Here is an 18,388-nt window from a genome sequence, read left to right on the forward strand (position 1 = left end):
TAAAAGAAAACTTCAAATTTAATTAGGTTGCGATAAATGCAGACACAGCCTGGCATATCATACGGTACCGACTCTGCCTCGCCTCCATTACCAGTATTTACCCGCACCTATCAGCCAACGCGCAGCACACGCATGTCGAGCAACAAAAGTGCTTGCGCCGTTTAATTAAAATCGGCGGCGGCAACGCAGCAACATCAGCCGGGCTCAAACAGCTACGAATTGAAATCTATTATCCATTAACGAGCGAGGATGCGACCGTGTGTTTGTGTTTGTGTGTGCTGAAAGCATAAATATTCAATAACATAATGTTTTTGTCGATTCAAATAGTAGCGTACATCAGCGCCATTCACGGTGGTGATCATCTGCCGGATAGGTGCATACTCAATTTTAGAGCCAGCGGCGTTCTGTGCCGTGCATACCTGGCAGCAGCGTGTTTCAATTTTGCAGCAGTCGGCATATGTGTAGGCTTGGCGCGGATGATGGCTGCCGCTATTAATAATACACTAACTAAATCATCGAGTCGTTGATAATATTGGCTGCTTTGATATTAGCATGAACAAACCATACACAACATGAATTCATCACGAGCGAATGAAACTGCTGCGCCTGTATGCTTTGCTGAGGATAATGCCGCGCGCGCCATCAATGCAATATTATGTATGCCTGTTTGGATTAAAATTCTGTATGTGCTGACGCGAGGTGGGGCTGCTTTTTGTTGACAAATCCGCCAATGAGCGACTAATTAACTAATGGCAGTTATTAGCATTGTGCGGGTGCATGCAAAAATTTACGCCTGCACGCCTTTGTTGCGAGGGCGGCGCGCTTTTTATTCACGCGAGGGCGGCGTGCCGGGGTAATTAATTAATATTCCATCACAAAACAAGCAGTCGTGTGGCGCGAATTCGCGCTCGGCTGCCTTTTCGCGATTATTATTTTAAACGAGAAAAGCGCCTGGATTGCGAGTGAATGGCTGCTGCTGTTGATTTTTATCACAATCCGCTCGCGGATTAATTTGTTCGCACCTCGAGTTTTTGCACCACTCGTTTGAGAAGTCATCCAGAAAAATTAGTGCCCGATTCCTTTATCTTTCTCCCAATCATCGAAATACGCGCACAAGTTTAATTTTCACCACAGCAAGCACGCATACAATATATATAGAAAAAAATACTCTCTCCCTCAAACATTATTTTTAGGTTCGAAATATTGAGATTTGAAAAATCGTCCAGAGTCTATTTTTCATAATCCCCTCCGTCAGACGAACAAGACTGTTTTTGTAGGACACTTTGTTGCTGATTTTATTTCTGGAAGTGAAATATATGAACAGCAAGACTGGAGCCGGCGTTGAGACCATTATCTGGCCTAATGGTGCAATGAATGGCCGGACCACATTAATTAGGCAGCCTCCGAAATAATCTTTTCCTAGCATCACGCTGAAATTAAGTGAAAATAGTCGGCGCTGTCAAAAAGATAATAATTTTCTTGTAGCGGAATGTTAGTTAATTCGGCAGCCACCCACGCGCAGAGCGGAAAAATGACTCACTCCACAGAAGACGCGCGTTTCTGTATTTTTGTTCAGGTGCCACGTGAAATGCCCACTAAATTTAACACTCGGCTGACGCGCGGGGACAAAATGCCGCTTCCATAAAGTCAAAACAAGCACTATATTGTAAGAGGTTTATCGACTTTTTGTCCTCAAAAAAATTAATTAATTTATAACACAATTATCGCAGTCATTTCTTTAAAAGAGACATATAATACAAGGACAGAGAGCAAAAAAGTGCATATTCCACATTTTTCTGTAAATGCTAATTACTCCTGCCCAAAGTGCAATGTGGTCCAATTTGATAATTTATAATATATGTTTTACATAGCACCAATAACATGTGAATATCTGACCGTCAACATGCATGATGAGAACGTGACTCCGGTCAAATGATCCCGAAAGCACGATTTATTTGTCTCCGTTGAGTTCAAATTTCATTGTGTTATATTTTCTCAGATCGAGGTCAAAGCGTCAATAATCTCGACTAATGACCAAAAGCAGAATTTCTTTATTATCGAAGCAGCAGTTTCCAATCCCCCGATGCACAAAAGCGAGGGCCACTCGACATCGAATTCTCGACAAAAATCTGTGGTTAATTAGGCACGTGACCGAACCCCCTGAATCCCGCACAAAAAGGAAAACCACACAGCAGCACCCCCACGCGCGCGCGCGAATATGTGTGCAATACGCGTGCCACACACAAGGAAATAATTCTAACTGGCAGAGTCAGTGGTCCGGAAACGGCAAGAGGGATGCGGTTTCGAGATTTATTGTGCGCGACCGCTCGATATTTAAATAAACAGAGAGTGAGTGAGCGCACAATATAATAATAATTCTCTCCCTCGTCTCGGCGCAAGTTTGTTTTAATAACTCCCCCGTCTGTGCGCTTATTGTGCATACCCCCGCGCAATATGCTCCTCATCATGTTCGCTCGCCTGATGATGATGATGATGATGAAGTTATAATAATCTGGCGTGCACGCTTCATGACCTCTCGGCGTCATTTCAGCATTGTTGCTGGCTGGTGATGAGGCCATTATAAATTCATAACGCGGTTGCCCGCCCGCCATTGTTTGTTATCTTTACACTTTGCCAACCCCTGGCGAAATTCGCTGCGTAATTCTCAAATGATATTACCAGAGCAAACATAAGCTTGTTTCCGCCCTTCCACCCTCGGATCGGATTGAAAGTGTTTGCGTTTTGCATTTGAATTCTCTTTCTCTCGTAGCAGCAGAAATTTAACGAGCTTGGCCTCGTTGGGTTAAGGCAGGACAAACAAGTCAAGGGTATACGTCGTTCAATCTAATTGTAATCAGCCACGGCAACAGCCTCTTTCTTTTTTCTCTTGACCTAACCCAAAGACTCAAAATTATTGCATTTATAAATACAAATACAGATATTCACGAGGGTCACCTATAGGTTATCAAAGCTGAAAAATATATGCGGGGAACACAAGAGGATCTGTTTCAATTGATGCTAGCATGTACGACACAAGATCGTGGATGGAGCACTTAAACTTTGATTTATCCACAAAATTGTGGATTCAAATTAAATTCGAAGGCTTCTTTAATTATAAGAAGACAAATCGGAAAAAATGAACTCGTCTAGCGGCAAAGTTCGCCATTAGACTTCACACGATGCGCGCGAGACGACAATCAAAACGCTTCTCGCGGTTTTAAAAGATAATGAGCTCTTTTTGCGCATGACTTGTGCTAGGAAACGAGCAATTTCTCAACGTGCCTCTTCGTAATTAAGCTCCAAGGAATGCGAGAGACAATAAGCGCTTCTTCAAGTCGAAGCAGGGGATGAACAAGAAAAGTCTGACGAGGAAGGGGACACAGGTGTTGTGCATCAGAAATAACAAGCGGCAAACATAGAATTTCACGCCCAAGTTCAGGGGGTCACGCATCCCCTAGTTAGGGTTGGGTGGGAAGGGGGCGAATAATGCGTTTCATCCCATGAAAAGGGGCGAAATTAGGACCACACAGGAACACACACAATCGAGCACTGCGGATATTGTGTGACGTCGGCGGCAGCCTGGGAAAAGTGGAGGCAGCAGCTCTCGAGACTGCTGCTGCTCCTTTTTCTTTTTATTTCATCTGCAATCTCTTCTTCCTCTTCTTCTTCTTGCCCGATAAAATAGCAGCTTCCATTGGCTCGAGAGAATGTAATTCTCTTGAGAGAGACCAATCAAAACAAGCAAGCGCTTCGCAAAAGAAACACAGTTTGAGAAGGAGAGAGAGAGAGAGCGAGAGAGAGAGAGAGAGAGAGAGAGAGAGAGAGAGAGAGAGAGAGAGAGTGCGAGAGAGAGAGATGATGCTGTCGGTGCTCCTTTTGTTTTAGCTCTTCTCCGCTGCAGCAGAGGCAGAGTGGAGCGTAGAAAGAGCAAAAATAAAAGGGAAGAGGAAGATGGTATATAAAAAATGAGAGAGCTTGTTGTGGTGAAAAAGAAAGGCAAGCAGATTGGATGTGCGTGTACGGCAGGCTGCATATCCCATGGGAGTCACCCAATCGGAAAATAAACCTTCACTCCACAAAGGAAAAACCAGAGGGCAAAATACACACGCGCGCACGCACACATACTGTCGAGGCGGAGAGCGGAGGAAAATAAAAAGGGAAAAGTCGGCGTGGCAGAACACAGAGAATGGCAAATGCGCATTATGTGCTTTTGGGGTCATTCTTCTTAAGGACGAGTCGACTAATCTGGTTACCGAGATTGACCTTCTTAAAATTCTGCCTGCCGACATCTTTCTCGTGACAGAAAGAGAATTGCTAATCCGTCGCTGCTCTAATAAGTTAATTAGCCCGCAACGACGACGAGGCCGACGAGGGTTGTGTGTGCATGCTCGACGGAATAATGCCTGATGAGAAACCCTTTTATCTCCCGGTGGAGTATTTGCACAAAATAAATTTAAAACAATCCGGTGGCATGCCGAGGAGGAGGGGAGCTGCCAACACCGGGGTGGAGCTCACTGCTGCCTTTTTGCCTTTCTTGCTCTTGTGCGATCGAAGGATGAGCAACAGCACAGGCAATCTGTGCAGACACAAAGATTCTAATTTGCCTTGTAATATATACGCAATATGGGCGGGCATATCAAAGGAAACGCTCGGTTACAAAGGGCGATGCAGATTTCCCCTGACAATACGGCACGGGAGTGAGACGGCTCAACCCCGATGCAAAGGAGAATCTGCGCCGGCGGCCCTTTCTTCCAGTTAATATTGCCCTCTGATGCAAATCTGTGGCGTGAAAATGGATTCGAAACCGTGAAATCAAATCTGCTCTATGCGTTTGTATAAGCTACCCAAGAAAAAAATTACAGACGAGGCGTAAAGCTAAAAAGCGAGAGTAGCACTTTTTTCGCGGAGAAAAAATACTTGCAAAACAATCTTCAGAAAGCGTTGTCCTTAGCCAGCGCAGAGGGTTTGCTCCGGCTCATTACCTTCGCGAGCTGTTCCTCCTTTCCAAAACAATTAATTATGCCTGAAAATATGACACACGCTCATCTGAGGCGAAGATAAAAGACGTAGAAACTACAACTGCCGCCTCTCGTTCTTCCCTCGCTTGTCACCCGCGAGACAATTTATCAATCACTTAGTTGAGACAGCGACAAATAGGCGCACCTCTGACCTGAAAAAATAAAGAACGACGCTTGCGTTTTTTGATGGATCTAGCGTTTTATTACGGAAAAGCAGCCCGCTGATATATTGCACCCCCCCCCCTCTCACAGGAAAAGACAAAGTTACTTCAGGAAAATGGCCCGGCGCCTTAACCTTTCCCATGGCAACCGATTAATTTAGTTGAGTAACAAGAAACACAAGCGCACTATTTTGGCTGCTGTTGTCCCAGCACGAATTTCTCGTTTGGTCGACAGCTGGATAAATATGACTTATATATAGTTTATAACTGCCAAGTCAGAATTAATTGTTGCACCCGCAGACGACAATCAATCTCGTTTTTTAAGCAGAAAATGTGAAAAGTCCAGTGTTTTGAAAGAGCGTTGCTCTCGATTTTTCATGTTTCTCTTGAGCCAAATTCACTTAATTCTCTTTGTGGGGGTAAAAATAGAAAATTCCTCGGCTCGCCCAAAGTAATCGTTCACTGTGATGATGGAGGTGCTGCTATATTCTAAAGAACTAAAACAATTCCTCACTCACAAAGAGCAGAGACGGCTTCTGTTGTTTCTCGACGACATGCCGTCCGCCCGTCGATTCGATTTGTCGTCACTTAAGGCGGCCGACTCGTTTATTAAAAACGTCGTCAGCTGCGAAAAAAGCCGCGGGTGGTGCGCGTGTTGGACCAGAAAAAACGGGGAAAATTTTAATAGCCAACCAAATAAAATTGGGAAACGGCCGCTGAATGATATACGAGCCCGGCAACAACGCAGCAATAATGCCGACGCCGGCACTCGGATACCGTTTCAGCTCTTTGGTACTTAAAAAGCAGCAGACAATCTCGCTCGCACACACGGCGACGCTCAAAATCTTCTCACTTACACTTAGAAACCCTTACGGATGAAAATGCAAACGTGCTGTTAAATTTTGAAAACCACTCACTTCCCTACCGACAATTTTCTTTCTGCGTTCAGCCGTCGCGCTCTCGTGCTTTTTTATGACCTCACAAACACTTATACTCTCTAGAGCGCCTTGCCTGCTGCTGGATGCTTGCCTTCGTGTTACACACATACACACACAGCCAGCTCTTCTTATTGCTGGAGTGAGAAAGTATTGACGATGGAATTATGTACCTCTTCGTCTAATTTTAACTTGCTCACTGATGTGCGCCCTTCGCACTTTTTACGCTATATATACTTTTCGCGCTCACGCTGCTCATTCAATCCACATAGCTGAATAAAGTGGATCCTTCTTGCAATGCGGCCAAAAATACAGTCGCTTACTTGACAATTGCACTTCCTATTGTGCAACTAGAACAAAACGAGACCACAGATCGTGGATAATTTGAATGCCGTGTTAGAATTGCCTGATAAATTAATTTCATTTCTAAATACATTAGATAAATACAAAAATTAAGGCTGTTAAAAAACCGGAATCTTTTCTCTTGTAATTTCTTCATTGAACGAGAAAAAAGAAGACCTCTCCAGCCCCTCCACCTTTGAAAGGTATGTAACCTGCTTGATGCGCGTACCGTGCAGGTTGCCTATCTTTTCCCGCAGGTGAGCGGCAGATAATTTCCTCCACTTCCTGCTGGGGAGTCGGCCTAAAATTGTCATCAGCCATTAGCAACTATATTCGCGTCCCTAAAGACCCCGTTAATCCACGCCCGTATTATCGGCCCTTTACTTGACCCTCACCGATTGGCAACAAAGTTGCAATCTATTCGTCTTTTGAGACGAGACGCAAATTGAACTTTCTGCAATTCGTTAGGACTTCAAAATGAAATTCGAAACGGAGGAATTGAAAACGTGCACAGCAGTGTAAACAAGCAATCCGATTATCAGTTGTGTGTGCATTTAGGGTTAGTGGCTTGTCTACATTTTGCGGCTTATTGCCGATCCAGCTCGGCTGTCATCTGGATGTCACAATGCAGCCCCCGGGGACGTGTCAAGGCAGGCAAACTTCGGCTTCTCTGACAGCCAGTCACAATATCTCATCCTCCTCAGAATGCTCGCGAGAATCGCTCGCTAATTTATTGCGCCCGATGGGTGATCATCATCACCATTCTGTTCTGCTCTCGGTGCTAATGCACCTCTGTTTGCGTTCCCTCGGACGAACAAAAACGCCGGTCGGCGGGGGCGCTCCCTTCCTTCCACCCTCTCGACAGCTTATTTTATTGAAGCCGAGGCCTTTGATGTGAGATTTGCGCGTGTTTGAAAACATACACACTCGACGCACAGACTATCTGATTGAACGGTGATTAATTAATCAGATAACCTTTCACATCATCATGCCCGCTTTTTTCGAACGGCCGTGCTCTGTGCACAATCCGTCTGTATTCCCGCGGCACGATGACGGCGGCCGCTTTGTTTCCGACGAAATCCGCACAATCATCATTAGGGGGACGAGTTGCGGTGGGATTTGGCGACGTCGGCTAATGATTTGCGTGCACCTGTGCGGCCGCAACCAATCTCGCAGCACCCCTCGATTGTGAGAGAGGAGGTCTGCCCAGCCATTTGACACAATCGCAGCGGCCGACGATTGAATTTGCGTGATGCCAGCCGAGGTTCCTTTTTATTGATGGCATGTGCTGGTGAAATTAAAAAAAAACGACACTGTTCTTTATAGGTGTGGCTCGAGATTCGCAGCTTTGGAGGTAATAATTATTTAAAGTGGCCATTCATGCTTTGAATCGAGTTTCAAAGGTGAGGTGATATCATATTTTGCGCGATGACGATCAAAACGGGTCAATTTCAAAGGAGGCGAAAGAAAGACGGGCTAAAATAATAAGCGCCAAGGTGAAAACGGGAGCCGCAGCGGAAATTGCCTCTGCTGCTGTACTTGCAAAACAAACACATGTGCAATGCAAGAGGTCTGCCCGGCGGGCGCTCTTCTCTCTTTTCCTCTGTGATTTCAAAGACAGCAGTCTCAATGAAGTACAGCGCGCGCGACTCGGTCGGCTGAAAATTAGGAAGCACACAGCTAGGCTTGATGCTTGGCTCACGTCGGCTTTGTGCGGCGGTGCCGACAAAGACATCGGGTCAACTGCTGAAGGCCTTTATTGTATCATAACTAGAGAGAAGCGCGCTTTTTATAAAGTAGTCTCTGCCTTGCGCGCTCTATGATGTTTCCTTCCATTCTATAAAGCAAAACCGACAGCAATCTCGTACATTATGTTGATGAACTCTTCTGCTTCCTGTATGTGTGTGTGTCTGCTGCAGCACCAGGCAGCCAGCTTACCTCATCAAAGTTCCCTGTAATAAGAAAGTGGTGAGGTACAAAAGAAAGCAAAAAGCAGTATTTTCCCTTTGATGGTCCAGCAGCACAGACATTATTATACGTGCTTTACAATATTACGATGCAAGCAGCAGCAGTCTGCGCTGCGACAAAGAATGCCACGTTTTGTGTACTGTGTCTCGACGTTTGCCCTCTCTGTGAAGCGCGGCGCGCCGTCGACGCTTTTATCTCTCTCTCTCTCTCTCTCTCTCTCTCACTCAGAACCAAGTTCCTTTACCTAAATTACCTCTTGTCCGCCGGAGGAAAAACAAAAAGGCTCGTTCACGAGTTGCGTAAACAAGCCGCCATTTAATTTGGCAACAAAGGCGGACACAACACGCTATACTTGCAAATTTCAGCAGGCCAAATTGAGTGGGCGAGTGCTCAGTTCCAGCTGCCTGCTGCTTCTCTGCGACCCTTCTTCCCTCTGGTTCATTATGTAACCCGTTTGCGCCAAAATTAGGAACAACAAGTGTCGCGCCACTTCCTGTCCGCTGGAACTGTCAAGAATCATGCTGAGAATTCGATCTAAACGAGGACGGACGTGTCCACTATTACGACGCGCGAACACCTGGAAGCGGCGGAATTTTGGCAAAATGCACTGCTCGTGAATCCAAGTGGTTCGCTCAATTTATTGTAACAGGGGAGTCGCAGCACGATTCTATGAGGATTCCCGGCAAGATGACGCCCACGGTCATCTCACAACATAAGCTGGAAATAGCCGCGCAAATGTTTCTAATTTTACCTTTCCCATTCAAAAGTAGTTGTTACTAACGAGAGAGTAAAAGAGCATGCTCTCCAACGAAAATACCGCGGCGCATGCGTTCGCCAGACCTCGAGACTTTTGGCAGGAAATTGCATTTTTCGTCCGTCAATTCAGATGGCTTAATTTCATCAAGGCTCGCGTAGAGCTGAGCCGCGGCGAATTCATTCCACGCACGACTCGGCCTGATTTTCACAACTGCGCCTTGACGTGCAACTTCCTGATTTATTTTGGTTGCTGCAATGGCAAATTGACGACAATTCAAGCACAAATAAAACTGCCCCAGAATATCAGAACTGCACAATCCTCGAAAGATCAAATTTCTTTTTTTTTCAATCCACAAAGGCCGTAAAAGTCGAGAGTCGGAGGAAAGGCGCGCTCGACGGCGTGTAATGCGATCGTCTGCAAAGATTGCAGCAGGACAAGTGGGGTGAAAAATGGTTTCCTGTTGTTGCGGAGAGCGGCTGACAAAAGGTCAGACAATGCAGCACATCTGTTTCTAACTGAGTGCAGATTTTGCCGTCTTGCAGTTATTGAAATTGGGCACAACAAGGTTCCGTGTGTGCGCTCGCATCTGACGCGACACGCCAGCAGCGGCGAGTGAGCGGGTGCAGAGCAAATTTTGCCTGTAAAAGGAATAATATGGCGCTGAGCAAGACACAGAGAATAGAATAGGAGGGCCCTGTAATGGCTGCCGTAATTCCGTGGTGCTGCCGCTTGTAAAAACAAAGTCAATCCTTTCATCTCTCTGCAAACAAAAAGTTTGATATAAAAGAGAACAGACGACTCATTTAAAGAGAGCTATGCTCTCGCGTGTATGTGAGTATTAACAAAGCACTCTCCTGTGGTGCCCATCGCCGCCGTATAATAAAATACACTGTGTATTACATATGTACGGACGGACGGACACACAAGAGATGAGATGCAGCCAGATAGACACAGAGGGCCTCTCGTTCGTTGCTGGACACACCAGCAGCCGACCAACCAGCACACTCTACAAGGATTTTAATTATTCCCTTTTCACTCGGTGCTGCCGTAATTAATTCGGGCCGCGCGTTCGTTCGTTTTTTCCCGCCGCAGACAGTGACAAATCAATCCTCCAGCGGCACGGAGTTTTAACTGCCGCTCGTAATTTTTCAGCGGCGGCCTTAATTAATGGCCGACCGCGCTTTCCTCTTGTTATTTTCCTTCCATTTTAGTGCCCTGCCTAAGCTGCGCAGCAAATTAATTCCCGGTCGATTTATGCATCGACAGCCGATATAATAAGACGCCCGTTTCATTAATAATGCGCCGCTCTTACACTTGGCCATATGCAAGGAATGAGCCAGCATTTCGCAATTCGATAGGAATCTGCCGCTCTGCCGACCGATTTAATGGCATGCTCAATAAAAAGTCGTGGCAGTAAAATATGAAGCTAATTATGTATCAATGTTAAACCGAGTCGTTTTTGCTCAATTTGTTCCTGCTGCTGTTGCTCCGCACCTGAGGAAATGCATTTTACACTCGAAGCCCTGCAGCGAGGTGGGGCTCAACTTTGTTGCGAAAACAACCGTAAAGCAGGAGCAAATTTGAATTGGCATGCTTTCAAAACGCTTGGCAAGTGAAGCCGCTATTCCAATTTTCCATCAAATTGGCTGGACCCTTTGAATATTTTTTTTTCCAAGGCACTAAATATTCCTTTCAACAAACTCTTGACTTAATCCATCTTTTACTGTGTTGCAGGCATACGCCAACCACTTGACGACAGAAACGCAGAAACAGATGGAGTTGCAACGAATGCAGCATGAGCAGCTCAAAAGGCAACAGGACCACATTCTCCAGCAGCAGCACAAAATTCAGGAATTGCAGGTGACTATACGCGCTTTCTTCGCTTCTTTAAATGCGATGGTCGCCGCACGTCACTGCTCTTTTTATGATATATCGGCCAGCGCTTGTTTTATAAATTTAGATAATAAGCGGCTGTTTTTGTGCCGCCACAAACGCTATTCTGGAACCGGCGGCTGCTGCCGCGGAGGATGAGAGCCAGCAGTAATAATTCGTCACATATCGCACGCCGTATTAATTCCCTCAAATATAAAAACGTCGGTTCGCCGGTTAATTCCAGTATGTCAGGCGTCTGCTTAAAAGAGCTGCCCACAAAACGCAGGCTTGATTCCCTTGTACTCTGATGTGGCAGCAGTCCTTTATAGTATTCTTGGACGCAATTAACAACGCTCGCCACCACTTTTTCTTCTCAATAATGACGCTGCTACGCAGCAACGCTTTTTGGAAACGCAATCTCAAATGTTGCGTTTCCTTTTGGACTCTGGAGAAAGGGACCCGTTTTGATCCACTTCTGACGAGAATGGAGGAAAGAAAAATGAAAGAGATGATTAATAGTCAAGGTGTCACCTCAACGAAGCATCAACTCTGAAAAAATAGACTGTAAAGAATGGTGTGGTTTCCAAAATTTGGAAAATTGGATCAAAGGGCACCCGCATTAACGATGCACCCTATACATCACGCGTGACGGTAGCATTCTGAATTATGAGATGCGTGGAAATTAATTGGCGCAGATAAATTTACGCCGACAGATAATAATTCTCATTATTATTTTCGTCCCCTAATTCTTTTAATTGCACGGCTCGAACAAAAAGATCGTGTGCGCGCGCGAGTGAAAGAAATAATGCGGCAATAACTTTTGTCCGCGCGCCATATTTCAGTTTTTAATGAAGCCTCCGCGAAAATAGAGCCATTGCTGCCGCTTGAGCCCCGGTAATCCTGCCGCAAAAGTGGAGCCTTGGCAAAATTAATTGCGCCCTTTGTTAGAAGCGGCGCGTATTTTCAATTATGTCATTGTGTGTGGGACTTGAAAGTGGTGCTGAGATTAAAAGCAGCGTTCATGCCGCGCGGCAATTGTGGCCGCTATATTGTTGGTTATGACACATGATGGCCTCGCAGTAAATCACACCCCTGGAGTTGGCAGTGGTTAGCGGTCCGTCTCTCTAATTAGATTTCATGCAGGTGCCTCATCACCTCGGCTTATTGAAATGAAGCCGACGCATTTCGGCCAGCACACTCGGCGAGCTGCCTCGTGCGTGCACGAGCACAGGACGCTTTTGTTCCAGTTTTAAAATTCGCCTTTGTCTCTCGTGCAATTAATTTTCGCAGACACATAATGAGATCAGACCGGGGAAAACACAGCCGAAATTGAAATGAAAATTAAATTAAATCGTCAACAGATTTTCCTGCGTGTTCATAAATTCATATTCGTGATTGAAGGGCAAGCATAATGCAGCTATGGCCATAAATATATTCTGCTCAAGTCCAAAAGTGCACGGCCGTGGTATGCAAACAGAGCTGGGTACTCTCGTTCGTGCGGCACAAAAAGCGGGCAGTGCATGATAAATCAGCCACAGTAGATTTACTTGTCCCGAAAAGTGTACTGAGCGAGCTCGACCAGGCGCGACAGTTTCTTTTTATATTCTGTGCACACCGAAAATGAATTACGCCCGGCCTAAGAAAAACACGACGTCGCTTCATATCTGAAGCTCCATTTCGCGACGACAATCGGTCATTCAGGCGGCTGTTCCTGCCGAGTAGTCAGCACGGCCGGTCGAAGAAAATTCGGAATTCTCTATTCTGGTGTGCGCAGGAGAACAGTTGACGAGCTGTGGCTGAATCGCCCTTTGAGAAATTAAGGGCTCGCTCTAAAATTAATGAATGGAAAGTGTGCCAGCCGAGAATTATTGCTTTTCACGCAGCTAATGCAGCCTTTCTGTTTCTGTTCGAATAGAGCCAAATCTCAACTCATTACGGAGGTGCCAAGAACGCAGCATCCATGGCCGCGATCCCCAACCAACTCATGTTTCTGCCCTTTTTGGAGCAGCTCCGCGCCATGCCACCCTCAGGCAACCCTGCTCTCTCGCCAGCCTCCATGGCCAAATCTTCAGCAGGAAACGTGAGGACCAATTCAATTGTTTGGTTGAGGCATGTTCATTTATCATATTTTTCTCCACTTTCAGCAGATGATGGCTCCTGTGGTGCCTGGCTGGGCCACCCCTATGCTGCCTCCAGCGGAAAAGGCCTCCCCTCCGCCACCCCAGCCGCCTCCAGCCCCGGCACCTGACGTCGACACACCTCTAAACCTGTCAAAGCCCAAAGGCAGCTCTCCTTCGCCGGTGGCTACAGCTGGAGAACAACCTGTTCCAGCAACTGCCCCCAAACTCCTGCCCCACGGTCTGGTCATGCCGAGGCCCTTCCTGCCCTACGCTGCTGGACTGCCACCCCATCTCAACCACCTCCCTCCCACAGGTAATGATCTCATAAGGTTTCATATACAACGATTTGCTGACCAATAATTTATTGTATGCAGAAGCTGATCAGCAGAGGCGCCCTTGGATGACCAACAAAATGAGTCTCAGTCCTGTGCCCAAAGAGGAAAAGGGATTTCCCCTACATATGTATCTACCCATGCCGCAGAAAGAAGATAACAAAAAAGAAGTAGAATCTGACTTCTTTGCTAATCAAAGTAAGTTTTCAGAAAAACATTAAATATCGATATTTTAAACTAAACTTGCGCTATTTTTGTTTCAGTGTGGGGATCAGATGCCGGCTTCAAAGTTGACGAATCTTCAGAAAAAGGTGTGTGTTTTAATGCATTAAAACTTCAATCTCTCGAAATAATGATTTCGTAGCTTCGGGTTTAAAGCAATGCTCAATGTGCAATAATCGCGTTGTTATCAAAATAAGGCGCGACGATGCGAGGTTACAAAATTAATTATACTGCAGCCAACGATGACATTGCTGATATATTTGTTGGTTTTCACAATCATTTGTACAGAGATGTAATCTGAAGGTCAAAGGGTTTAAAAATTAAAACGATGCATTTATTTGTCTGCAGCAAAAATTGTGCGCTCACAAAAGCGGGACGGCGAGGGCAAGCCGCATATCAAGAGGCCGATGAATGCGTTCATGGTATGGGCCAAGGACGAGAGGAGAAAAATTCTCAAGGCCTGCCCTGACATGCACAATTCCAACATTTCCAAAATTCTTGGTAAGTCTCACACTCACGCACTGACCAATTAAGTATTTTTTAATCTCACTTTCAACAAAACTGTAGACTGACTTTCGCCTTTTTTCTCAGGTGCTCGGTGGAAGTCAATGTCAAACGCGGAGAAGCAACCCTACTACGAAGAGCAGTCGCGGCTCTCTAAACTGCACATGGAGAAGCACCCTGACTACCGGTACAGGCCGCGTCCCAAGCGCACTTGCATCGTCGACGGCAAAAAGATGCGCATTTCCGAGTACAAATCGCTGATGCGGCAAAGGCGGCAGGAGATGAGGCAGCTGTGGTGCCGCGACGGCACTATGGGTGAGATGCCCTCCTTTCTGGCGCCGGGCGCGGACATGCCGTCCTCCTCGACGGCCCTGATGGGCCCTGCGAGCGCCGCCAGCGCGGCCAGCTCCGGCTCCGAGTCGGGCCAGTCGACCTCCGGCATGCCCAGGGGCCAGACCTTCCCGTACTATTCGGACAGCCTGTCGCCAAGTGACGTGCTCAGTTTCTCGCCGGAGAATGTCGGCCCCTACGACTCCAGTCCAAGGCCCAAAGACGAGGACTGATTGGCAAGAAACTTCTTCTGAAGGTTTTGATACGCTGCATCCCAAGAGAAGGAGTTTTTGCCGTGAACAGCGGAGATCGTGGCGGACTTTGTGGAATCAAAAAAGTTGGTTATCGTTGAGACTCTCGCAGATTTCAGAGAGCGCGTTCTTCTTTTGAATATTTGAGACGTCAACACGGTCAAGATTTTTTTCAAAGGAAGTGCGAAGGCTGGTTTTAAGCTATGTAATGATGTGACTTTGGCATTTAAAAATGCCATTTTCAAAATGTATTTGGTTTAGTCTTGAGGAAAAGTTCCTTTCTCTGTAGAGGTTTAGAAGTCGAATTTGATTAATCGAGCCAGCTGCTTCCTTTAGGAATTGGAATTTTTTATGAAAAAAATCAACAAATATGTACTTATATCATTGTAGATAAAAATATGGTTGTTAATTAAGTTTAGGATTTTTGTGAATTAAGTTTTTTTGCACAATTATGGAATTGAAAGAATACTTATTCAAATTCTATCTGGACCATGGGCCTATGTCATAAGGCCCCCCTGGACCTTATTTTTATTTTTCGTGTCTGAAAACTTGTGGATCTCAGTACAGAATCTGCATCAAGGTCAGTCGCTGGCGCATCTCTTGATTTGTATGAATCAAAGCTGTCCATACAAACTCACTTCTTCCAATCTCAAGTGACACCCAGGACAATTTTTCAAGAGATAAATTTTTTGATGCGCCAAAAAGAAAACATCATGTTGAATAAGAAGTTATCGTTGCCGTTTTCAGTGCAACACCTAATTTAATTACTGATGTGATATATTTTTAATTTTCGGGGTTGGGCGGAGGTGACGCATCATATGGTGGGGATTATTAAAATATTCAAACAACTAACTAACCGGTTCAAAGGACTCTAGATTATGAATAACTTTGGCATTTCTTTTGAGAATCTCTCCCGCGAGGCAGAAGGAACATTTTTGCAACCCTCAAAACCCAAATTTCAACACAGAACACAAACATAGAAATAAACAATATCAAACCTAATAACGTATTTCTGAGGATCACTGAAAGTGTATGGTGGATTGATTTATGCAATAAACCAATATCCAAGATGAGTGTCACTCTTTCACCTTAAATGTGTAAAATTACTAGCGATAGGAGATATATGAGAAATATTATCATGTTGCATCAGATTGCGTGAATGGAACAAACACAATGTAAAGTGCATTTCATTTTGATAAATTAATTTATTGCCGTAGCTTAGCGGAAAATTGAATATTCCTCTGTGGTCCAATGAATAACTTTTTATTGATGAATCTGTTGAATTGAAAGGGCGAACAGTTTCCCCTACGGCGAGATCATTTTAAAGATATTGCGTTCACGTCGTGTTTTATTTGTGCTCAATGCTTGCAGTGCCAAAAAAGGTTAAATTTTTGTTGCATAATATAAGACTTAATTATTACCAGTAACAATCCTGGCGCGACACCAGACGTGAATTATTGTTTGCCATAATTCAGTTAAAATCACATATTTCACATACAACTGTTGGATAAAATTGTCATAGGCCAGTTCCTGCGTCCACACCTTTTCAAACTGACAAAATTGCGGATGTCATTTTTCGACAGCACAATACAATGGTCACCAACGTGGAAAATCTCTTATTTGCTCATCACAGTGCCAAAAATAGATTAAATATCCGCGGAAGGGATGGATAGGGCACTTTTATGTAAATTAATCCAAAGAATTTTATCTTCATTTTGTGTGTCTGTTTTGCATGGTTGTTCTAATGTTATGACTTGGCAGCTTAACATCATAATAATCTTGATAAGTTATCCTCATCACACTGATTGTAACTTCATGCATTTCTTTTCGCTCGAAAGGCCCCAATGTGTAAAGGAGCCACTCTAAGTAAAAGCTGCTTTCAGTGTGAACAATTAAGCAAACCAATCAACTGTTATAAAATAAAAATTGAAACAGAAAACTTAATTGTAGGTAATATATACAGTGCTTATAATAAATTTAATATTTATTCTGTAATTGTTAGGGACAAGATAATATGTCCGAAAGTGTCAAAAATAATTATGTGTTTCAAAAAGCCTATAAAATATACAAAAACACGTCTATGTACACCAGTGAAAATAATTCATTGTTTTATGTACAACTTGTAGAAACGTAATAAATATGGCTTAAAACTTACATGTCTTTCTCGTTTAAATTCAAAGTATATTTAAAATAAATTAATAATATTGGAAAAGCTTTTGTTAAGAAGCTGTGACGTGGGCCGTCAGCTCGTTCCTACTACATAAACGCTATTCAGCTGATGATTTTGCGCAATTAATAAAAAAATATACCTTGAGCTACTTGAGCTCATAATTAACATAATGTTATTGCTATTATTAAACTCGCAAAAGTAGTGGAAAATAGTGCTGAAAGCTGTCAAATTTTCCAGAAATTACAAAAGTTGTAATCATTAAATCAAGATGGTATTGCTTTAATGTTTGCTCCTTCCACAAGATATTAATGTTTTAAAATATACCAGATCAAATAAACTAAAATGAATTCAAAAATTTCAAAACTCGCTTGTGTCAGACGCAACCATAATAATTATAAAATGGTACATTAAACAAGACCGACAAGAGTCGTTTATTTTTGCTCCAGTTCCACAGGTCGCAGCACAGCAGGGAAATTGGTCGTTATCATGAATTCTGAACAAAAAGCTTACAAGCAGCGCCGATCAGCCCCCATGTGGCACTGTATTGATCATAGTTTCAAAAAAAGATAATACTCAAGTTTTCACATAAGATTTTGATCAAATGTAATGAATGTAATTAAATTTGGATATTAATTAAGTATTTCTTTTTCTCTTTCTTTTTACCCGAAGAATGAACTAAAAATCCACAAGTTTGTATCTTGGTCACTAGAAAATTTATATTTTTGTTGTCATGTAATTATACAATTATATTAAAATAATTATGAATATTAAGTATTTATTTCATGTTCTACTGAAGTGTAGATTCAAACAAGAAATAGATAGCGATGATTTTGCTGACTTAAATTATATTAAATCTTTGAGTAGTGCCCTATAGCAAAAGGCAATATTCATGTATCATGAAATGTAGTATAATTTTACTTTATTTCATCAACCGTTTTATTTTTATTTTTTGTCACTTTTAATAAAACAAAAATCACTCTATACTCTTTCAAACTTTACTCTTCTAGTTTAGGATCGGACAGAAATTGTTGTGATTATTTGCTTCAAAATTGCTTTGAATTATTGCAATTAGTCAAATTAATAAGTAAGTAAGTAATAATTTACTATGCGACCGTAAAGTATGTGCGAACACAATTTAATATATTATATTATTATACCCCTTATCCACACTTCTTGTCTTGTAAAAAAAAATCTAAAAATCTAAAAACTTAGACCAGCCCGTTGGCTCGCATTGTTAAGGCACTCTCAGGAGTGTCACAGCAATGAGAGGTATTTGAGCAGTTGGGAGATCTAATACTGGCTACCCAATGTCAGAGATGGCAAAAAGTGGTTAGTTTAGTGACTCGAATTGCTCAACGGGCTGGGAGGCGCACCGGCGCCGACTCGCTACTTACTGGTTTGCACCT

At 43.8% G+C, this 18,388-nt stretch overlaps 1 protein-coding gene across 11 annotated transcripts in view; it reads left to right on the plus strand.

The window, feature by feature from the left end:
• The window catches only part of LOC135944397 (transcription factor SOX-5-like), a 169,544-nt gene extending 152,578 nt beyond the window's left edge, over positions 1 to 16,966 (plus strand). For 10 of the 11 annotated variants that reach the window (XM_065491293.1, XM_065491299.1, XM_065491294.1 and 7 more), the window contains 7 exons: positions 10,916 to 11,041; positions 12,969 to 13,133; positions 13,198 to 13,486; positions 13,548 to 13,703; positions 13,769 to 13,816; positions 14,076 to 14,228; positions 14,319 to 16,966. In XM_065491293.1, coding sequence (XP_065347365.1) covers positions 10,916 to 11,041; positions 12,969 to 13,133; positions 13,198 to 13,486; positions 13,548 to 13,703; positions 13,769 to 13,816; positions 14,076 to 14,228; positions 14,319 to 14,794 — 1,413 coding nt within the window. In that variant the 3' untranslated portion in view covers positions 14,795 to 16,966. The remainder of the gene's footprint in view (positions 1 to 10,915; positions 11,042 to 12,968; positions 13,134 to 13,197; positions 13,487 to 13,547; positions 13,704 to 13,768; positions 13,817 to 14,075; positions 14,229 to 14,318) is intronic. The other variant, XM_065491290.1, reaches the window with a different exon arrangement.
• The last annotated feature ends 1,422 nt before the right edge of the window (positions 16,967 to 18,388 follow it).

This window comes from Cloeon dipterum, chromosome 4 (genome assembly GCF_949628265.1).
Source record: "Cloeon dipterum chromosome 4, ieCloDipt1.1, whole genome shotgun sequence".
NCBI classification, from domain to species: Eukaryota; Metazoa; Arthropoda; class Insecta; order Ephemeroptera; family Baetidae; genus Cloeon; species Cloeon dipterum.